The sequence below is a fragment of the Schistocerca nitens genome, chromosome 12 (genome assembly GCF_023898315.1).
Source record: "Schistocerca nitens isolate TAMUIC-IGC-003100 chromosome 12, iqSchNite1.1, whole genome shotgun sequence".
NCBI lineage: Eukaryota > Metazoa > Arthropoda > Insecta > Orthoptera > Acrididae > Schistocerca > Schistocerca nitens.
In genome coordinates, this window is record NC_064625.1 from 13,832,224 (window position 1) to 13,852,923 (window position 20,700).

The 20,700-nt window shown below is 39.7% G+C and overlaps 1 protein-coding gene across 1 annotated transcript in view; it reads left to right on the forward strand.

Annotated features, from left to right (window-relative positions):
• Positions 1–20,700, forward strand: part of LOC126215316 (AF4/FMR2 family member lilli-like) — a 686,763-nt gene that overhangs the window by 454,720 nt on the left and 211,343 nt on the right. The window contains exon 2 of the mRNA XM_049941996.1: positions 12,648–12,791. Coding sequence (XP_049797953.1) covers positions 12,648–12,791 — 144 coding nt within the window. The remainder of the gene's footprint in view (positions 1–12,647; positions 12,792–20,700) is intronic.

The window sequence follows — 20,700 nt, forward strand, 5'->3', positions numbered from 1 at the left end:
ACGATCCTGGAGTGTTAACATTCCATTGCGAGTTCTGATAAGGAGAAAGTCAGGTGGACTGGATCAGCTAGGTACTGTGGGAAGTGAAAGATTTACGGAAAAGAAGATAGTTGTAATGAATGGAGCAAAGAATATATTAAAAACGAAAGAGCGTACATTTACTCTATATTTCTGGGTTGGATTCGCTGAAATAAAACATTTTGTAAAACAACACTGATGCCGCCGAGGGTTAAAACTACCTTTTTATAGAGTCCATGACTGCTGCTTCAGACTTTGGCTATTTTCAAGTCGAACGCTGAGAAACGTTTCGTGCTTTAGAGTGTATGAAAATTTAAAAACATCAGACGATGCACTCATTTCATTGCCATGGAATCAACAGCATATTTGCTCGTACGAGCACACCTTTATGTATCAGTTCTCTCAAGAATTGTGGAGAGCTGGATGGAGAAAGTGCTTTACACAGCATTAGCTAGATTCTTCGAATTATTTTGTTGAATTTCTAAACATACATAGCTTCTTCTGTTTGTCTGCCCTTACAGTTTTTGCACTCAAGTGCGTCTTCTACATCCCTTGGTGGCTCATTGGGAATCCGATTCCTGCTAGCTAGCAAATGTTTAAAAAGAAGTCTTGCCGGAAACACCCACTGCTGCTAACGGACTTGCTTCGTTTCCACGCCATTTTCAATCATAACTGATAATCAGCAGGCACAGAAAACCTCGCACCGATAGCCGCCTAATGTGTGAACATTTATAACGTTGGAAAAATAACGTTCTGTGTCGAATCAGTTCTTACCCCAATGAACCAGCGATTCTTTAAAGCATCGAACTCTCAAGTATAAAACAGCTTCAAACCTCTTAATAAGTCAAATGTATGAGTTTAAGCACGTAAACGAGAGAAAGTGCAGGAAAGGTCTGAGGTAATGCCTGCTGTAACTGGAAGTCGCGGAGTGGTCCCATTACGAATCACTAGCCGAGTATAGTGTGGATAATTTGCCCTCTGTTTTAAGAAAGAGCTAGTTTTTCACGCATGTAAATTTTTATAATATCATGTCTCCTGAACAACGTGCAGTACTATAATTGTGCAGATACAGTCAAGTGTCGATAAACTTCGTTGCGAATAAAGCCGATAGTAACGAAGTAATAAACTTTAACGCGATGCTCGACGCCGGCATTTTGACTGTATGAACAGCGAAGATATATTAAGTAATAAAGTTATTTTTTTCCATTTTACTACTTTGTGGAGGGGGGGGAGATAGAACGATTCGTAAAGCTTTGAAATTATTTAAATATGTGCAAAGTTTATTGAAAGTATCTAAACGCTCTCATTCCCAAATATTGGTTTAATTATCTCTGGGTAACTGCGTGCTGCGAATTGCACTGCCTCAAGACAAACACACAGTTTCTAACTGTCATAGCTGAATTGTTGTGTTAAACTCCTAACATAAAGTTATACCTCTTAATGAGCGCATTATGACAGCATTTCAAATGTTAAATTCGGTCAGCAATTACGCGAAATATTGAAAATTTTATTTTTTAGCTGCCCCTGAGAACCTTTAGATAGGCAACCTGGAAATACAACGGGTTCAGGGATATCTGTTTAGTACTATAGACAGGGGAGAGCGTCGTACCTAGAGGATGGTCTACCAGGCAACACACCAAGTTTTTCGGTCAGTACTTCAGTCTAGTGAGTGACTTCGCAGTCACATGATCGAACGCGTACTAGAAGCTGCCATGAGCAGTTTCTGCCATTTTCTACAGTTCTTGTTGTTGCTGGACGTAAGGCTGTGTTGCAGATTTTATAAATATTTGAAGGTGTATATATTTAATTTCTGTTTAATATATTAAAGCTATATTGGCTTCGTTGTTAATTCTTCAGAAAGACAGTTCAACTGTGAGTTAAATACTATATATATTTTTAGAACCATACAGCACGTTGACGTAAAAACTACACTTCATAGAAGCTTCTTTTTCAAGATGTTTTTAACTTGAAACTGGTTTTTGGTAATACTTTTGCTTCGTTTTATTTCACTTGTTTTTTAAGTGGAATAGAGTGATAATGTAACACGTAGACGATTAAATACAATATTGACAAGGTTTTTTGCCTTGAAATAGTGTTAAATTTCAGTAGAACATTTGTTCCAAGGTACGTGACAATGTTGCACCTTGGAACAGTGTTTCACAATTGAAACCATTTATTTTTCCGGAGAAATTTTTTCAATTTAATAAAAAGATTTGCAGCATACATAACGGGAATGATGTCATTTAAAAGTATAACAAGAAACTATATTTAACTTGTATTACAGAGTTTGCTATAGTCGAAAAGATAAGACGAGTCTTGTAAATAAAGCTGTGATAAATGATTATGCTGTGTGAGAGCTATGTCGTGTAAAAGAAAAATGTAATGTTACAGATTGTGTATAGCGAAAACTAGCAAAGATTACATCTGACTATTATTCACTTTCTAAAACAAAAGTAGGGAAACGAGGTCTTCCTGTAGTGGTGTTCACTTCATTACTACTACTTGTGTTTCAGTAGTAACAGAATTAAGAGTAATTTCTCTGTGTAATTTATTATTATTTCTTTTCTTTCTCAGACGTTATGTCTGGTCAAAAATGGAAAGTGACGCGGACCTTGATCAAGCGTGACTTCCATTTAACTGTACGGTATATGTTACATTGCATTTAGGAACTTTTGGGTAATTGAACATGTATCAATAATTACAGATTTCTGTAGTTGTATATATACGTTTGGATGTAGCTGAATTGCGTTGATGTACTGGTGGATATTATGTGGTATGACTCCTGTAGTTGATAATATAATTGGTATAATGTCAACTTTATCCTGATGCCACGTGTCCTTGACTTCCTTAGCCAGTTGGATGTATTTTTCAATTTTTTTCTCCTGTTTTCTTCTGTATATTTGTTGTATTGGGTATGGATATTTCGATTAGTTGTGTTAATTTCTTCTTTTTATTGGTGAGTATGATGTCAGGTTTGTTATGTGGTGTTGTTAGCCAGAAATTTGCTATTTTATCTTTTCCAGGAGCTTTCCAATTGTGCGTAGAATTAATTGCTTGGGTGACTTCGTGTTGCAAAATTATCACTTCAGGCATTTGTGGTATCATCTTGTATGTGTCTGTTTCTGCTTGTATCCACCGTGCATGCCTGTTATGTTGTACCAGGTTTGACCATATGTTGCTCCAGAAGTGTTCCATGTCTGTTATGCTTGGTGGATTGTCTCTTTTAATGTGTGTGTTATCTATTGTCTGGTAAAATTTCTTTTGGTTTGTGTTGAATGTTTGGTTTTGTTTCCTTCTATTTTCACTTTTTTTATATCTTCTAAGTCGTTTGGCCAATGCTTGTAATTTCTGCTTCTTTTCATCTAATTGCTCTATCGCTTCTTGTTGTGAGATTTTGCCTAACCTTTTTCGTTTTTTGTCTGATATTTCATTTCTTATAAGTTGTGTTAGCTGTCCTATGTCTTTTCTCAATTTTCCTATTCTGATCTGTAGCCTGTGTTGCCATGCTGGTTTTGTGGGTTTCTTCTGTGTGTTGGTTGGTTCTGATCTCTGCCTAGTGTGTATATTTAGTGTAGTGAGTGCTCCTATATAAACCAGTAGTTGTTACTCTTCCATAGTTGTATTTTCATTTATTATGTTGTGTATGATTGTGTTGATAGTTGTTATTGTTGTTTCGACTTGTAGGTTATTTGGTGGTCTATGCAAGAATGGTCTAATTTCTGTATTTGTGTCTTTGTATTCTATATATGTCAGCTGAAATTTTTCTTCTATATCTAACATGTGTGTCACTTCGTGTTCTATTTGTGCTTGTTCTGGTGGCTGTCTTAAGATTTCGTTTTCCTCTGATTGTTTAATTGATGCATGTTGTTCTTTGTTTATTTGCTCTGGGATGTTTGAGTCCATTACTGTATTTTCTTCTTCTGATTGCACATTATTTTGTTCCAGTATTTGTTGTACTTGTTGTTTGATGTATTGTATTCTAATTCTGACTGGGGTATCCTGTTATTTTTTATTATTACACGGATCTGATCAGCTAGTCGTTGTTCTGTTAAAAATTTTAATTCTGGGTATCTGGTAATAAATTTTGTGTATACTTGTGATCTGTATCCAGTTGTGTTGGTTCCTAGGTTTGTTGCTTGGTAATAACAGAACATGAGGTGTCGGTTAACTTTATCTGACCATCTCATCCCCTGTCTTTGTTTTCCTTCTAGAGTGGTTGCAGGAAGCATATCCTTCAAAACACCTCTATTTGGGTTTAAATCATTTTCCGTGTGGCTAGCAGTGTCGTTACCATTGTGGATGGGCATAGGGTTCAAGCGTCGTCCCCGACCATGACAGCGCTTGTCCGAGGCTTCATTAGTTCTGTCCTGAACCAACTAATCACACTAAAAGGGGGGTTAGCCCTATTAGTGGTTTGTTCTTTTCGTCGCTTTTTACGACTGGCAGAACATACCGGAGGCCTATTCTTTTCCCGGGCCTTCACGGGGTTTATTATTATTATTATTATTATTATTATTATTATTATTATTACTGAATAATAAGTTAATTTTCGTATAAATGTATCTGCAGTCCTTTATCTAAACCTCTTGGATTACATACACAGACGTAAAATATTTAACTCATAACTCAGATTCGCGTATCAGGATTGTGCACACATTGTTTGGAAGCAAAACGGCCGATAGCATGTCGCGTCGGATCTTCTCTCTACTACAAAGTAGAAGCTTTGCTTTATTTTTCTACTAAGTGCGAATTTATAGTTTTTGCCACCTTGGGCATGGAAGTCAGTATAAAATGTTTTCGTGGTCAGTGCTTTAAAACAATGAAGATGTACAACAGCGACCAGGGTATGATACATCGAGAAGACATCAAAACTGCGATTGCTTAAATTAAAGAAAAAAGTGGATGTGAATGATACATATTGTGTGTGTTTTAAACCAATAACCGCATTGTGTCACGACACTTGTTGCCACGTGTCTGCTGACGCAAACCTTTCTTAAATGCATTGCATATATTATTTTCCTAAAACCTAAATATTTTCTTCTTCCAGTCAGGAGCAACACGTTACAACACTCTCTCCTACTGCAGTTTCACCAGGAACGGCAAAGCGCTTGGATGACAATTTGAACGGAATGGATAGTGTCTTTAAAAAAGAAGTTTTCAGATAACCAAGGGTAAAATAATGAAAATGAAGTGTAGTCTAACTACATCCATGTTACAAGAATTACATAATGAAACGAGACGCTACAAAAGTACTTGCCGAGTTCAGCTATTTCCTCTACAAATTAGCTGACGATGGCAGAAGTTATGGGGCTTAAAACAAAAACTCGCAAAAGGAAGAAAAGCTTTTCTTTAATGTAAATGTAGAATTTGAGAAATCTCTTCTGAAAATATTTGTTTGGAACGTTACTTTAGATTAAAATAAATTGTGGGCGACAAAGAGTGCAGACAGCAGCTTGCGATAGGTTCTGTAACGACAGAAAGCTGTAGATGAATGGTCTGGAGCGGATAAGAACCAGGTACCGAATACAACAGTGCACAAAAGAAACATTTTTTCTCTACTGTTTTACGTAACTTGCCCCTCGTTCTTCTAACCAGGCGTTCTACGTATTTATATTATGTTCTTAACGACATGGGATAGAATACTCAGAAGTGAGTAAAACATGAACAATGGAAAACATTGGTACAGTATACATTAGTTTAAGAGGTAGGATAACAAAGACAGATTACACCAACTGCGACATAGTCGCGTATACAAAGAGTGATCTAATACTGTCAAATGTTTTTATTCCAGTCGTCGATCTCAATATCAATTCTTTAGACGATAACCGGTTTCAATCCGTAATGAGTGTAAAAAGAGCTGAGGATGGTCATTACGGACTGAAAGCGGTCATCGTCTAAAGAATTGATATTGTGATGAAAGACTGGAATAAAAACAAAAGACAGATTACATGCTGAAGTCTGTAAAAATTTTTCGTAACTTGTCACACATATATATATCACAGAGAAACGGGAAAAGAGATAAGCGAAACTGACAGAATGTAGAGGTATTTGCTTTGCTGTCTTACAGAGGAAAAACTAGTGAAGAGTTATGAGGCGGACGAAAGGAAAAAGCTTCGAGCTATTTCTTAAAGAGCAACAGGCGCAGAATCCGTGCGCGGAGCGCAGGTCAGCTTTTCCAGATGGAGGCAGCAGCAAGGGCGACAGAATTTGCATATGTTTTTTTTTTTGTTTTACGGGTGCACACATCTAGGATACTGGGTAAGAGGCAGCTTGTTTATCGAATATCATGAGCTGACAGGCGCATAGATCTGTGATGCGAGGTAGTGGGGAGCATGAGCACTGGGAAGCCGACGATGCAGACAAAGCGTACGGCAGCCACGTACCTTCTGTGGAGTATGGTTCAACAGAAGCATACGATTTAAGTAAAGAGTAATCGAACGTAGTCTAATCAAATCAGATGATGCTGAGGGGATTAGATTACGAAATGAGATTCTGACAGTGGTAGAACCATTTCGATATTTGAGCATCAAATTAACGGGCGCTTGTCGAAGTAGAGAAGATATAAAATGGAGACTTGCAACACCAAGAAAAGCGTTTCTGAAAGAGAAATTTTTTAATAACATCCAGTGTTAATTTAAGTGCATAGTAGGGTACTAAAACTTCTTCCAGCCGCACCCCAGTTCTGAGAGTTAAATTATTTTAACCCTCCTCAATACTACTCATACTTAACACAAAAATGGCCCATGATGTCTATTTACTTCCGTCGAATTATTGCAACCATCACTTATAATAATAATCGTAATCGTAATAATAATTATTATTAGAAAGTGTCATTCGAGCACAAAAGAGGTGAACCTATTAAAAAATAATCATATATCTGCTTTAGTCAAAAGTGGTGCAATATGACAAATACAACTAGTTCACAAATAACCACGACTGTGACTGCAGTTATTGACATTTAGCAAATACGTGTACTTTACTGCATATATTTTTGCAAGTCTACACGTACATGGATTGTATTGTATGTTAACCGGGGACCTAGAAACGACGGAGAGGCTCCGTCCCCGCCGCAGCCTCAGTGGTCCGCAACCCCACGACGACTACCGCAGTCCACTTCACCCCTCTGCCGCCCCTCACTGTACCACTCTTTCAGCGTTATTGTGCGGTTCGCCCCCCGGTGGAGCCCCCCACGGAGCATCTCACACCAGACGAGTGTAACCCCTATGTTTGCGGGGTAGAGTAATGGTGGTGTACGCGTACTTGGAGAACTTGTTTGCGAAGCAATCGCCGACATAGTGTAGCTGTACATCTACATGGATACTCTGCAAATCACATTTAAGTGTCTGGCAGATGGTTCATCGAACCACCTTCACAACTCTCTATTATTCCATTTTCGTATAGAGCGCGTAAAGAACGAACACCTATATCTTTCCGTACTGGTTCTGATTTCCCTTATTTTATCATGGTGATCGTTTCTCCCTAGGTCGGCGTCAACAAAAGATTTTCGCATTTGGAATTTCGTGAGAAGATTGCTCCGCCACGAAAAACGCCTTTGTTTTAATGATGACTATCCCAAATCCTGCATCATTTCAGTGACACTCTCTCCCATATTTCTCGATAATACAAAACGTGCTACTATTCCTTGAACTTTTTCGATGTACTCCGTCATTTCTATCTGGTAAGGACCCCAAATCGCGCAGCAGTATTCTAAAAGAGGACGGACAAGCGTAGTGTAGGCAGTCTCCTTAGTAGATCCCTTACATTTTCTAAGTGTCCTCCTAGTAAAACGCAGTCTTTGGTTAGCCTTCCCCACAACATTTTCTGTGTATTCCTTCCGATTTAAGTTGTTCGTAATTATAATTCCTGGGTGTTTAGTTGAATTTACGACTTTTAGATTTGACTGATTTATCGTGTAATCGAAGTTTAACGGATTCCTTTTACCACTCCTGTGGATGACCTCATACTTTTCGTTATTTGGGGTCAACTGCCAATTTTCGCACCACACATATCTTTTATAAATTGTTTTGCAATTTGTTCTGTTCTTCTGATGAATTTACTAGTCAATAAACGACAGCGTCATATGCAAACCAATTATTTCACATATTCGTTGGTTAGTTAAGATTTAACTGTTTTCATCTGTAATGCGTTTAATTCACTTAGAAAATTTTAATACTTGAAAGATCACAATGCACAAATAACGATACAATATTCGACATTTAAATGGCAAATTGAAAATTGCTGTATTCAAACTGCTCATCCAAGAAAAGGAAATAAACAACAGTAAAAATGCACAATGTTCAGAGCTCGTAAATATTTTGGCATTTGAACATAAGCTGTGCTTTGTGTGCTTCTTCACAAGAAGGAAGCAGATCCAGTCTGGCTTGGATTTTTCAAACAACCAATCGCAAATACCCTTCCAACTGCAGTCCAGAACGATGTTTCGTGCTGAGTAATGACAGTAAGTTGATGGGAAGGGTAATAACATGCCCGCTGCCCTTCTTACTAAATTGAGGTATTCATTCAGAGCCTGCACCCAAAAGTTGTTCGTAATTATAATTCCTGGGTGTTTAGTTGAATTTACGACTTTTAGATTTGACTGATTTATCGTGTAATCGAAGTTTAAATTCATTTCCAAGTGCTCTATCACATGGGAGTTCTAGTAATTCCTCCTGTTCTACTGTTGGCAAGTGATGTTATGATCGTATCGAACAAATTGTGGATCCAGTCATACTTAGATGAAAATTTTTTCCCGAATAGTTGACCAAGGTTTTCGAGAAGTACCACACCAGTTCTATTACTCTTACCTACAGCCAACTTATTTTCCTCCACCAAACCAATCACACCAGAAAACATGTCGCATTTCTCATTCTCCATCTGTCCAAGTTTTCTCTTCAATGCAAGCACTTTCGCACTGCAAAAGACGATATTACTATTTCGGCCTTTGAAGTAATACGTTAAAGTCACTCCATTTCTCAAAAACTTCATCCAGCTGGCAGAATATGAGAAGCCATTTTTCGTCCAGAAACAGAGCCGCAAGTGTTTAATTGGAATGCACGAAGTCCAACTTTCAGCTTGACAACGCGCCGAAGAACTTTATCGAGATACAACAAACGTACCTCCATGTGCAATAGAAGCGAGCCGTGAGTGGAACCCATCTCCTCCTAAACAATGGGAAGCAGCCTACTGTGTAAAGCTCGTGCTTTCACAAATCTAACAGCACTCACTGACTTCCGGTTGTTCTGCTTTATAAGCCAGCGCCTCCCCGTGTCTCACGCAATGTGTGAATTCTACAGAAGAAGAAACAGCACACGCTGTTGTCATGAACCCTTTTTTTTAGTTCCAGTAGATGCTGTCACTCCATCGGTACAGCCACCTACACAGTTTGTCCGTGACAAGTTGTTTTCAACAAAAAAGGAATTCCCAAGAAAGAAAAAATCTTCGCCAGCACTCCCCCCCCCCCCCCCCCCCCCCGCCTTCCAGAAATTCGAAAAATAGAAAGTCCTAGTGCATTTTATTTTCATAATAGTAGGGTACACAAACAAGAAAATGGAAAGACTCTCAGTACTGTCTTAAAATTGCAGAGCGAATTTTGGGCTCGCGAGGACGCGATAGAAATTCATTTTTCATGTCAGTGATGGCTGCAGACACCCGGCAAAGCTTTCTCCTTGCATGATTTTGCACATTTTGACGGTTCTGGAAGCACATACTTTCTCACCAGTAATCTTTGATTATTTGAATCTTGTAATTAAACAGAATAACTCCAGGAATACTCTTTGGGCTTTCTTAGGAAGAGGTACTTTGTTTCGCGAATGTTACATTTCCGTTTATTTGTTGCTTGTGTCGTTTAAAAAATTTGATGGTTTTATCTACGTGGTGTGGACCTGCAGGTGTCCGTTTAGTTTTATAGACTTCAATCTGTCGCTAACTAAACCCTGCAAACATAGACTAAATTGTGAATGTTCCTCATTATTCAAAAGAATGCTTGTAAAGTCTAGTGTCAATTAATCAATTTCGTATTTACACACTTCGTACTTGCATTTAGAGCTAACGTGGCTGATAGGAAATGAGAGAGATGCCAACAAAGAATGTATCTAGATTAAATTCGCATCTCTTTCCTTGTGAGGACTTCATAATTTCGACAGAAAAGACACTCCCAGTGAATCACTTACGGAGATCTCTTGTAGCCACTGCGAATCAGCCACTTATCGATGCGAATCTTTATTAGATCCGATTGTTTGACTACATGCACTAGAATTCCACTTCTAGCTGTCTCACTGCAGTTTTCGTGACTCTAGATGCCACCCTGAAATGGGGATAGACATTCAGAATGGCTATGAATCACAATTTATGCTTGAATTCAGTGTTGCAAGGATGTGTCGGTCACATTGTCAACCGGCTTATTGTCATTAGTGGTTGTTAATCGTCTGGTGAGCAGCTAACCCAGCGGGCGATCGGTGGCAGTAGATGCGTGATGATGAAATACGACTCGTGAATTTTCTCGCCGTTCCTGCTGACAGTGTTTATTGGTCGGTTATTGCGAAGTAAAAAAGCAAATTAATGTACAAGGAGAGGTCTCCAGTGGTGGGACTGACTTTCTGAAACAGTATATACGGTGATGTAGGTTAAGGTCCGACGAATGACAGACTGCAGCCATTCACCCTGGTGGGTCCTCCTTTCCGAGTAATTGAAAAAAAATTCGGGATTTCGTGTGAAGCTCTATAGGTACTAAAAATAATGACAAAAGACTGGTTGCATAGCGTAATGGTTAAACAACTGGCTCAGGCCGAAGAGGTTGTTACTTCAAATCACGTCAAGTACGTTGGAACATTTTCATTTTCAAATCTTCATCGAAATGACTTATCACTATTTTTATTCTGTTAATAGATTTACGCACACTTTTTATTTGTACCGTTTGTCACGTCATTTGAAACAGCGTTTTCACTTCTTCAGTTACTCTTATTTTTTATTCCAATAATTATTTTACCACTTGGAATCTTTGTGCATCTGAATTTAATGATTTTATTTATCTATCATTAAGTTTATACATTTGAAAATGCCGACCTGTCATTTAAAAACCAAAAGACGAAATAATCTACGTATATGACTGTGCAGTAGTGTCAAGAATGTATTTTTCGTAACAAGATGTGCTTTTTTTGTGGTAGTCGTCATACAGACATTCTTACCATAAATTCGTTTTCCCTGTGGGCAAACTAACGTGGAGGATGGCTCAAGCGAAAGCAGGGATTATGAGTGAAACGAAATTCAAGCAAAATGACAAATATAAAACAACGCATGCAGTAAAATGAACGAAAATGTGAAGTAAATCGAAGTTAATACATGATAATAATCAAAATCATGTGAACAAGTTGTCCAAGTGGAAAAAGAATAACAGGGAAAAAATGAGAGCAGTGATGTGACAAAGGAATAGAAACCAATTACATTTAAACTATTTAACTGAATAAAAATAATGATCAAAGTCATATGGATAAAGATTCCAAAATAAAAAATTCAAAGCATCCAACAAGATTTTGCCCCCACCACATTTTGCATACGAGGTCAGTATCATTACGCCACACAGCCATACCAATGTCAAACTTACTACCATATCTATAGACCATCACACGAAATTCCGAAATTTTTCCGTCGATTACTTGCCAACGAGGGCGCGACAGGGTGGATAGCTGCAGGGTGTGGTTCCATGGACCTTTCAACCTACATCACTGTATGGATTGTTTCTAAAAGTCGACCCCACCCTTGGGATCCCACCTTGTTAGTTCATGAAAGTGAGAATTTTCGGTCACCGGAAGACTGCTTCTTATAGTAAGACATATAAATATTTCAATGAACACTGTCGCCCCTCCCCCTCCCCCTCTGTTACTACGGCTGCAGAACAGACTTCTGTGGAGAAATGCACCAATGCAGTATCCATACTGAAGGTTAGAACCGAGAGGCCCAGCGTTGAAATCGTGCAGTTTCCTTGTGCGTGGCCAACATTAAGACAGACAACCACTTAGAAACAACCGGAAAATCCATCAGGGGGTGGCATAAAGGGCGTCAGTGAAACTAACCCTTTCCCTGGAGCGTTAATTCCCACACATTTCGCGGTCGAAAACGGCAGCTCGCAGCGTGATGACCGACAGGAAGACATTTGACACTGCTGACGCCCTTGGATGTTTCAACCCTTCTCTAAAGACAGCTGCCTCCAACAAGCCCGGGATTTTGACAATCTAACGCGCCAATTGGACAGAATTTGGTGTAATAGACAACTAAATGACATCCAGCATGTCAACGAGTGTAAAAACTGTTCGCATAAGGGTTAAAGGTGGACCAGTGTCTTTATGACTTGCTCAATATGTGAAGCGTTATCTCTTGAATGAATCACCCATTTTCTATGAACTATTAATCATTTGCGTGTCTGTACATGTCAATCACATCCACCAATTTCCGTCCCATGCCCATAATGCCTTCTTGGTGCGTCGTTCCTTTTTTTGTCTTAGTGTGTTTTTACCTCCCCTCTTGAACCACCCTGTAATTTTGTGCACACGCTCTACAGAGCAAGTGACTTTCGTTCCCCAGACAGTGACAGAGTAGCTCGGCTGATCGACGTGTGTCGCCGTCGTGTGTTGCAGGCCTGGGGCAGTACCTGGGCGCGCCGTGCGTCGACGACTGCAGCCCCTCACTGCCGCACACCTTCTGCGACCCCGTGACGCAGGTGTGCGAGTGCGAGAAGCACTACCCCGTCAAGCTGGGCGCCACCAAGGGCTGCGCCAAACGTGAGTACCGCCGCCACTGCACGCGCTCTGCCTAATGGACTCCACATACGCACGCGCGCGCGCGCGCTGCGTGGCAGGGAGTAGGGGCGCCCTTCCTGAGGCGAGGGCCCAAAGGGCGACCACTGTGAAACCCTATCCCCTGGGCGACCAGGACAGCGCCAGATATCGGGATCGGACCGAGCACGAGTGGAATGTTGCGGGTTGCACACTTGACAAGTGAAGGCGCCGCTGTTACGTGAATATAACTACCGTCGTTCCCGTTGTAACTTCCTCGACTATGACGAGTCTGAGAACCTTGGCGCTGCAGTCGCTTCATGCCCGTGGACTCACTCACTACCTTTACATGCGACACATCTTCCGAAAGAGGAAAACTGAATTTCGAAAACCGTTTTTTCAATCCTTCATGTTACATTTAAGGTCTGAAGCTGATTTGCTAGCCCCGTTAAATATGGCAGTTCAAGAATAGCCGTTATACTTCCTGATTTAGTCAGCACAATTGCTATTTCTCTTCAGACGAAGTGTAAACAGCTTGTAATGGTACTTGAATTACGTAACCATCACAGCACCTCATCTCAATCTCTCGATACCAACAATATTCTACTGTGTTTCTGTAAAATAGTTAACATATTTCTGTGACAACATTCAGATTTGATGTCGTTAATGTAGAGGTACTTCGATACATCGATTGTATATATTGCAATGATATTATTCTTATGTGTATTCTTTCTTTTGTCACTATGATCTTTCATGTAGTTGTAATTCTGATTTTTGGGCGCGTAAGCGGTTATTAGAGAGTCAAGCTTTGGTCGTCATGTTAAAAAGACTCAAATTGAAGACAGTTTATGAAATGTGAACTTCAACAGTGAGGGAGATATTTTCAAGTATGTTTTATATTGTGAAGTGATGTTTTGTAACGAGTTACGTGATATTGCAACAAAAGTAATACAAAAGAAGTGTAACTTAAATTCGGAGTGCTGATTATTTTTTTACATCACCATTGTCCTAACTTGCAAAAGTTTAATCTTCAAGAATGGTTTATGAAACACATGTATAAAACTTTTGAATATCGCAGAATAACACCTAGGCCTCTTTGCATCCGAGCTTGGAATCATCACTTCCTAGATTTTCGACGATTGAGCCATGAGTTCACAACGAGACCAGCGTGGGAAACACGAAAAGATGAGTGCCTAGTTTATCCATTATTTCAAGAAATAACTTTATTAACTGTGCTCTAATGACACCTGCCACATAATATAACTTTCTTGTTGCCCAAAATGCTATATTTAGCAGCGTGAGCAACACTACGATCATAATTAATTTTTGACCTTTGTTGTGGTAGGGTTGTTAGAAGCTTCAGTCTAATATTTCTATTTCACTGTACAAAAAGCCACTCCGTCCATTTTAGCCAAAGCACATTTCAAAATCGGTTGCGCTTACGTGGGAGCGAAAATCGGTTGCGGAATTGGAAGACCGGCAACTAAAAGCGGATTTCCAAGATCGATTCTGTAGTGTTTACATGGGTTTATGAAATCCGGTTTTGAGAGCCCCATGTAAACGAGATGATTCTCGCTTATTGATGAACTCGGAAGTGTAAGGTTAGCCGTGATTTACCGTCAGTGTGGAAGACGAGTAGACGATCCAGCTGCTGTAGAGCAGCTCTGACAACGCCAAGTGACTGACTGTTGGAATCAGATGGCCTTTAACGAAGCTGTGTTTTGTGAGACTGTGAAGGGCTGACGCAAAGTATTCAGTCGCCAATTGCAAATCTGGAATAAGTTTCACGCTGTAGTCTACGTTTCAGACGAAATACTTACACGCTGCGTCCAGCGCAAACAAAATGGTTTTATTCTTCTTTATTCCAACATCTCTATGAGAAAACACGTGTACTGCGCCAATCGAAAACTGGGCAGAGCGAAAAGTCACTGTTATTTTGCAACAAAAAAGCACGCTATTTCTGTATGCATTAGGTCACGCCAAGTTGCGTATATGGGTTAACCGCGAGTTGTGTAGTTTATCATTAATTCCTGTAATTCATTTTAGTAATTAATCATCATTCAGAGATTGCACTTGATCCTCGTGCCAAATTTTCTGCTACGGTCGTTTCGAACTAGGTAACTCCTCGAAAGTGTGTAGACACGGTTTTTCACAATTTGATACGCACTTATAGATAGATTGGTAAAGTTTTACATATGAGTCCACATCCGGACCCGTCGTTCAACAAGGCTACGGATCGCCCATGTTATTGGTGCCGGCGCTTGTAAATGTACTCGTATGTATATAGAAAGTGATTACGTGATGACGATACAAACTTTCTTGGATGATGGAGAAGGATAAATGCATCAGTTGAACGCAAGGGTCCTCTTCCAAAACGAACGAATCGAGAGTGATAAGCGTTCTGACACCTCTGACTGTGGACCACGTGCTCTCAAGACTGTAGGGTAGTCGGGTTTCAGGGGTGGTATTGTGGACCAAAACAAGGAAAAATGTACAGTAAACATGAGTCCTTAAACACATACATAAGAGATAAGAGCACTTGTTCAGTAGAGGAGATCTACTTCACATTAGCGAAGATGAACAAGTGCTCACAGCTTCTCAGGTATGCATTTTAGAGCCCATGTTTACTGGTCATTCTTTCTCGTAAGTCTGCAGGCTTTCGTGGCCGTTGTCACTGAAGTTAAAATCTTCTGGATTATTAGGCCGCGTCATGTTTCTTCTAAAATGTTCGACGTTTCGACCTCTCTGCTGGGATCATCCTCAGGATCTTTTGGTGTCCACTACTGCTAGAACACTCTAGCACACAGTGTTCTAGCCGTAGTGGACACCAAAAGATCCTGCGGAAGATCCCAGCAGAGGGGTCGAAACGTCGAACATTTTAGAAGAAACATGACGGGGCCTAATAACCCAGAAGATTTTAGCGTCATTCTTTCTCGTCTTGGTCCATACTACCACTTCCAAAAGTTGCCTACCCTACAATCCTAGTAATAACAGGAATGGTACATGTACTCCACTAGCAGAGGTATCGGAACGGTTTTCTTTTATAACTTTAGACTCGTAGAAGGACCCATACCTCAAATTCGTACATTAATCCGTTCCTATCATCCTTTAAAGCTTGTAACATCATCTCGGGCTCACCGTGTATAGACATATGTTTAGAGGCGGCGGCGCCTGCAACTTTGATGCTCTGTAGCATTGGGTGACGTTTCGGAGACATGGGTTCCTACGTAAAACTTAATCTACTAAGTGCCCTCCACAACCTTTATAAGAGTTTAACATGAATTGTGAAACACCCTGTAGATATTCCCTCATTATAATACCCCTTCGTATCTATGAAAACTGGCCCACCTCCTACCGTAACGCGATCCCACCTCATTTCATGAACAAGTTAACACTTGCTTAGCGTAACGGTAAATATTTCTTGACGAAAGTGTAAGTTCACTTTCATGTTGAAGTTTCTTACCAATAGAACTACTAATTAGGATCTAACACGTTTAATATTGTCACGTGCCCGGCTGCCCTGTGTACTGAGTGCTATGTTTACATCCTGCTTACTTTTAGTACGACCGTACGACTTACCATAGTCTGATTTTAACGTCGATATTACTGAACAGTGACTATGATAAACAACACTCAATGTGACGCGACACGGACACACAAAAAAAATAATAATTCAACGACAAAAGCACACGTATCTCACCTATTTCACAGCACGTATTTAAGCTGTTCAGCAACTCTGAGGCAATAGTAACTGAGGATCGTAAACTGTCTTCCCTTCTAAAGTGAATCGGTAACCTTCGGTACTGAAAGGCAAATGTGTGCATACCAGGTACGACACTCTCAAATCGTAGGTGTTTCTTGATGTCAAATTATTGTACAGAGTAGAGCCTCTATACGAGTGCATCAGACGAGAGGTTTCATGAACAAGCAGTATTTACGTCAGTAAAGAAAATATTATCGCCTCGGTGTTTTGTCAAATAAAAAATATTACGCGGTAAGTATCATGAATGGAATCTTAATGATAATCCACTGTAAACGTATAAGATTAGAATATCTGCATACTTCGAGATTGTCACGTCGGTAATAATAAATAATTCTCAGCGATACTGAAACTATAATATTTTTCTTTGCTTTCAGTCATTTAGCGTGAGAAAATATCTCTCTTCCTTCGATAACTTAAAAAAACATACGCAGTTTAACATTTCCGCCCATGTGTACAAACACTGTAATTATTTCAGTGGAAAATATTTCTCTGACTTTGTTTATTCCTAAGATAGTGTTAGCATAGATTAACGCCTCTGGTAGTCTGTCAACCTTTTCTGTGATCGCCAAATACAACAAGTAAGTTGCGTAAGGTTAGGTTTTTTGTCCTCATTTGAATTAATTTTTATCGTGGACTTCTCGTAATCTTTCCTTTTATCTTCGTGTTTACTTTTTTTAGTGCGTTAGTCGTTAATATATAAAAGACTTCAACTTTAAATATTACATTTCGCGACGAACGCACTCGTAAAAATTTCTTTCTTTCTTTTTCCCTCTGTCTTCTTTTATTAAATTTAGATTGAAAGTGCCATAAAAGGTTTCTTTCTGTCCTTTGCTCTCACTTTAAATCTCCATTGCCACTCAACAAAAATCAGACTACCTAGCTATACTGCATCAAAAAAAAAAAAAAAAAAAACTGCAAGAAATACTGCATAAGCTTCATATCGAGTTATTATAAAGATCATCATGATGTAATAAGTGTATTTGCCTTGTGGTTACAAAATAACTTCTGAACTAACTTCCACGCAAACAGATAACCGGAAACAAGTTTTTTGGAGCACACCGAAATTCCAAGGTAGCTTTACCGCTCCAAATGTGCTAACCGCATCCACGATGCGCAGTTATACTTACTGCACGAGACGAGCAATACGAGTTGTTAACCAGCGTCTTCCCAACAAGACGATCTGCCTTGGTTCGTGACAAAAAGGGAAATGTCCGTCCTCCATTTTAATGTGAACGTGAACGTGAACCATCTTTCGAGACAAACGTGCATCACATTTGAAATGTTACAATATTAAAATCGTTGGAGGTGATGGCTGTCGTTTTCTGGACTCAGCAGTAGCCGCTGCACTCTCTCTGTTTTATTGCAACGCTGCCCATTTTAATGCGATTCTGTATGTTTTAATTATTCGGGAGTTGACCGTCTGGTTTTACACTTTCTTTGATTTTTGCGTTTAATTTGATCGGGAAACCGTTGAGATTGAACATAACATATACATGGATGAACATGAGAAATGAAAGGTAGCAATAAATTTTTCATCTGTGATTATTACTTTACGTACGAAATATTCTGTTGTAGATTAATAAAAATGAATTTCTTTGAATCTTCCAAAATAATGGTTCAAGTTTTACTTTTATTCAAGTACTAAAGCTGTTTGTGCAAGAATGAAAATAAAATTGTCCATCGAACTCTGCAAACATTTTCACGTTGCAGTGGATTTTTGTTTAACTGGATATACCCCGACTAACTTTGAAGCATAAGACTATCTTTACTATATGAAAATGTTTTCTTTTTTTATATATACTGCTAAGTTCTCATGAAAATTATCCACTTTTAAATACACTTTATGATATGTCCAAAATTTATCACTTTTTTGAATGAAAATTTACAAAAGCTGCAGCTTGTATCCACCTGTGAATGCGCAAGATAAAATCTACTATCTCCTTTTATTATGCATCTGGAATGCTGTGAAAAGAAACACGTTATTATTTTCCTTCACCTCTACCTGTACCCTTTTTAGGATGTGGTCATTATTGCGATCGTATATTTAATTCTGCCGCTGCTGCAGACTGCTCGCTCGCGGCGCAGCTCCGCACCGCCAGCGATATCCAACAAAATGCTGAAATTTCTTAAATAAAATGGGTAATGTCCGGTGCGGACTTCGCAGTAATTGTGACAAACAGATTTTACTAGATAACTTTATTTTAACAAAAACAATTAAAATCTTTACACACCTTTTACAATCCCAGCTACAAGTGGCGTCGATCATCGACTTACGACAAATGAAGACTACCTAAGAGCCTAATGCAACGTCACGGGCTCCTCTCCTATTTAGTCCGTGCAGGAGACAAGCGATTCTATTACACTATATTGCCTATTTATATCTTAACTAATTCTTGTACAGTCTTTGTCATTTTCAATTACACATCGTTTCTACTGTGGCGGTTTTCACATCCTCCGCCACAGATAGTATTTCACACTCTTTGAATAATCATTTATAATAGCACAATTCATAATTATCTTTTTCCTCACAAAATTAAGTGACCTTTCGAAATTCAATTAACAGAAATACATATAAATTATTTGTTACAGTGAGCATTATATATCAAAATGTTCTTTTAACTTCCACTTTCGATGCGTGCTGCCAGAGAACGTTACACCATCTATAGCCATTCGCGAACTGGATTTCTGAAAAATATTTACACCGATTAATTAGACAAATATTCAGTTACCACTTTACATATTTTCCTTTAAAAACTTTTCTATTATGTTTCCCCACTAGACTTTACAATAGGTAGATACGACCAGTAAACCACTTTTATATGGTAGAGCCATTCGACATTATGTACTTACATGGATATGGTGTCTGTTCTTCCGGACATGTCCGAAAGAACTGACACCATATCCGTATAACTATATAGTTCTGGTAATGCCGGCCATGACCTTCCTCTTCTGTGCGGATGACCACTTATTACCCGAACTCTCACGGGACTTGGTAAGAATGTCTTCCACGAGTAAAGAGTGTGTTGGGTAGGAACACTACGGATGTAGTGTTTGGTCATATAAGGTGAGACTGTGGGTCTCGCAGGTGTGCGCGAGATACTCCCTGCAGTCGCTCTAAGTGCCCTCGGTGGCTCAGATGGATAAGCAGCAGATCCAAGACTCGAGTCCCGGTCGGGGAACACTATTTCACCTGTCCCCGTTGATATACAGTGCTATTGCAAATGATTGAAGCGATTTCATAAATTCACTGTAGCTCCATTCATTGACATATGGTCACGACACACTACAGATACGTAGAAAAACTCATAAAGTTTTGTTCGGCTGAAGCCGCACTTCAGGTTTCTGCCGCCAGAGCGCTGGAGAGTGCAGTGAGACAAAATGGTGACAGGAGCCGAGAAAGTGTATGTCGTGCTTGAAATGCACTCACATCAGTCAGTCATAACAGTGCAACGACACTTCAGGACGAAGTTCAACAAAGATCCACAAACTGCCAACTCCATTCGGCGATGGTTTGCGCAGTTTAAAGCTTCTGGATGCCTCTGTAAGGGGAAATCAACGGGTCGGCCTGCAGTGAGCGAAGAAACGGGTGAACGCGTGCGGGCAAGTTTCGCGCGTAGCCCGCGGAAGTCGACGAATAAAGCAAGCAGGGAGCTAAACGTACCACAGCCGACGGTTTGGAAAATCTAACGGAAAAGGCTAAAGCAGAAGCCTTACCGTTTACAATTGCTACAAGCCCTGACACCCGATGACAAAGTCAAACGCTTTGAATTTTTGGCGCGGTTGCAACAGCTCATGGAAGAGGATGCGTTCAGTGCGAAACTTGTTTTCAGTGATGAAGCAACATTTTTTCTTAATGGTGAAGTGAACAGACACAATGTGCGAATCTGGGCGGTAGAGAATCCTCACGCATTCGTGCAGCAAATTCGCAATTCACCAAAAGTTAACGTGTTTTGTGCAATCTCACGGTTTAAAGTTCTTCTGCGAAAAAAACGTTACAGGACACGTGTATCTGGACATGCTGGAAAATTGGACCATGCCACAACTGGAGACCGACAGCGCCGACTTCATCTTTCAACAGGATGGTGCTCCCCCGCACTTCCATCATGATGTTCGGCATTTCTTAAACAGGAGATTGGAAAACCGATGGATCGG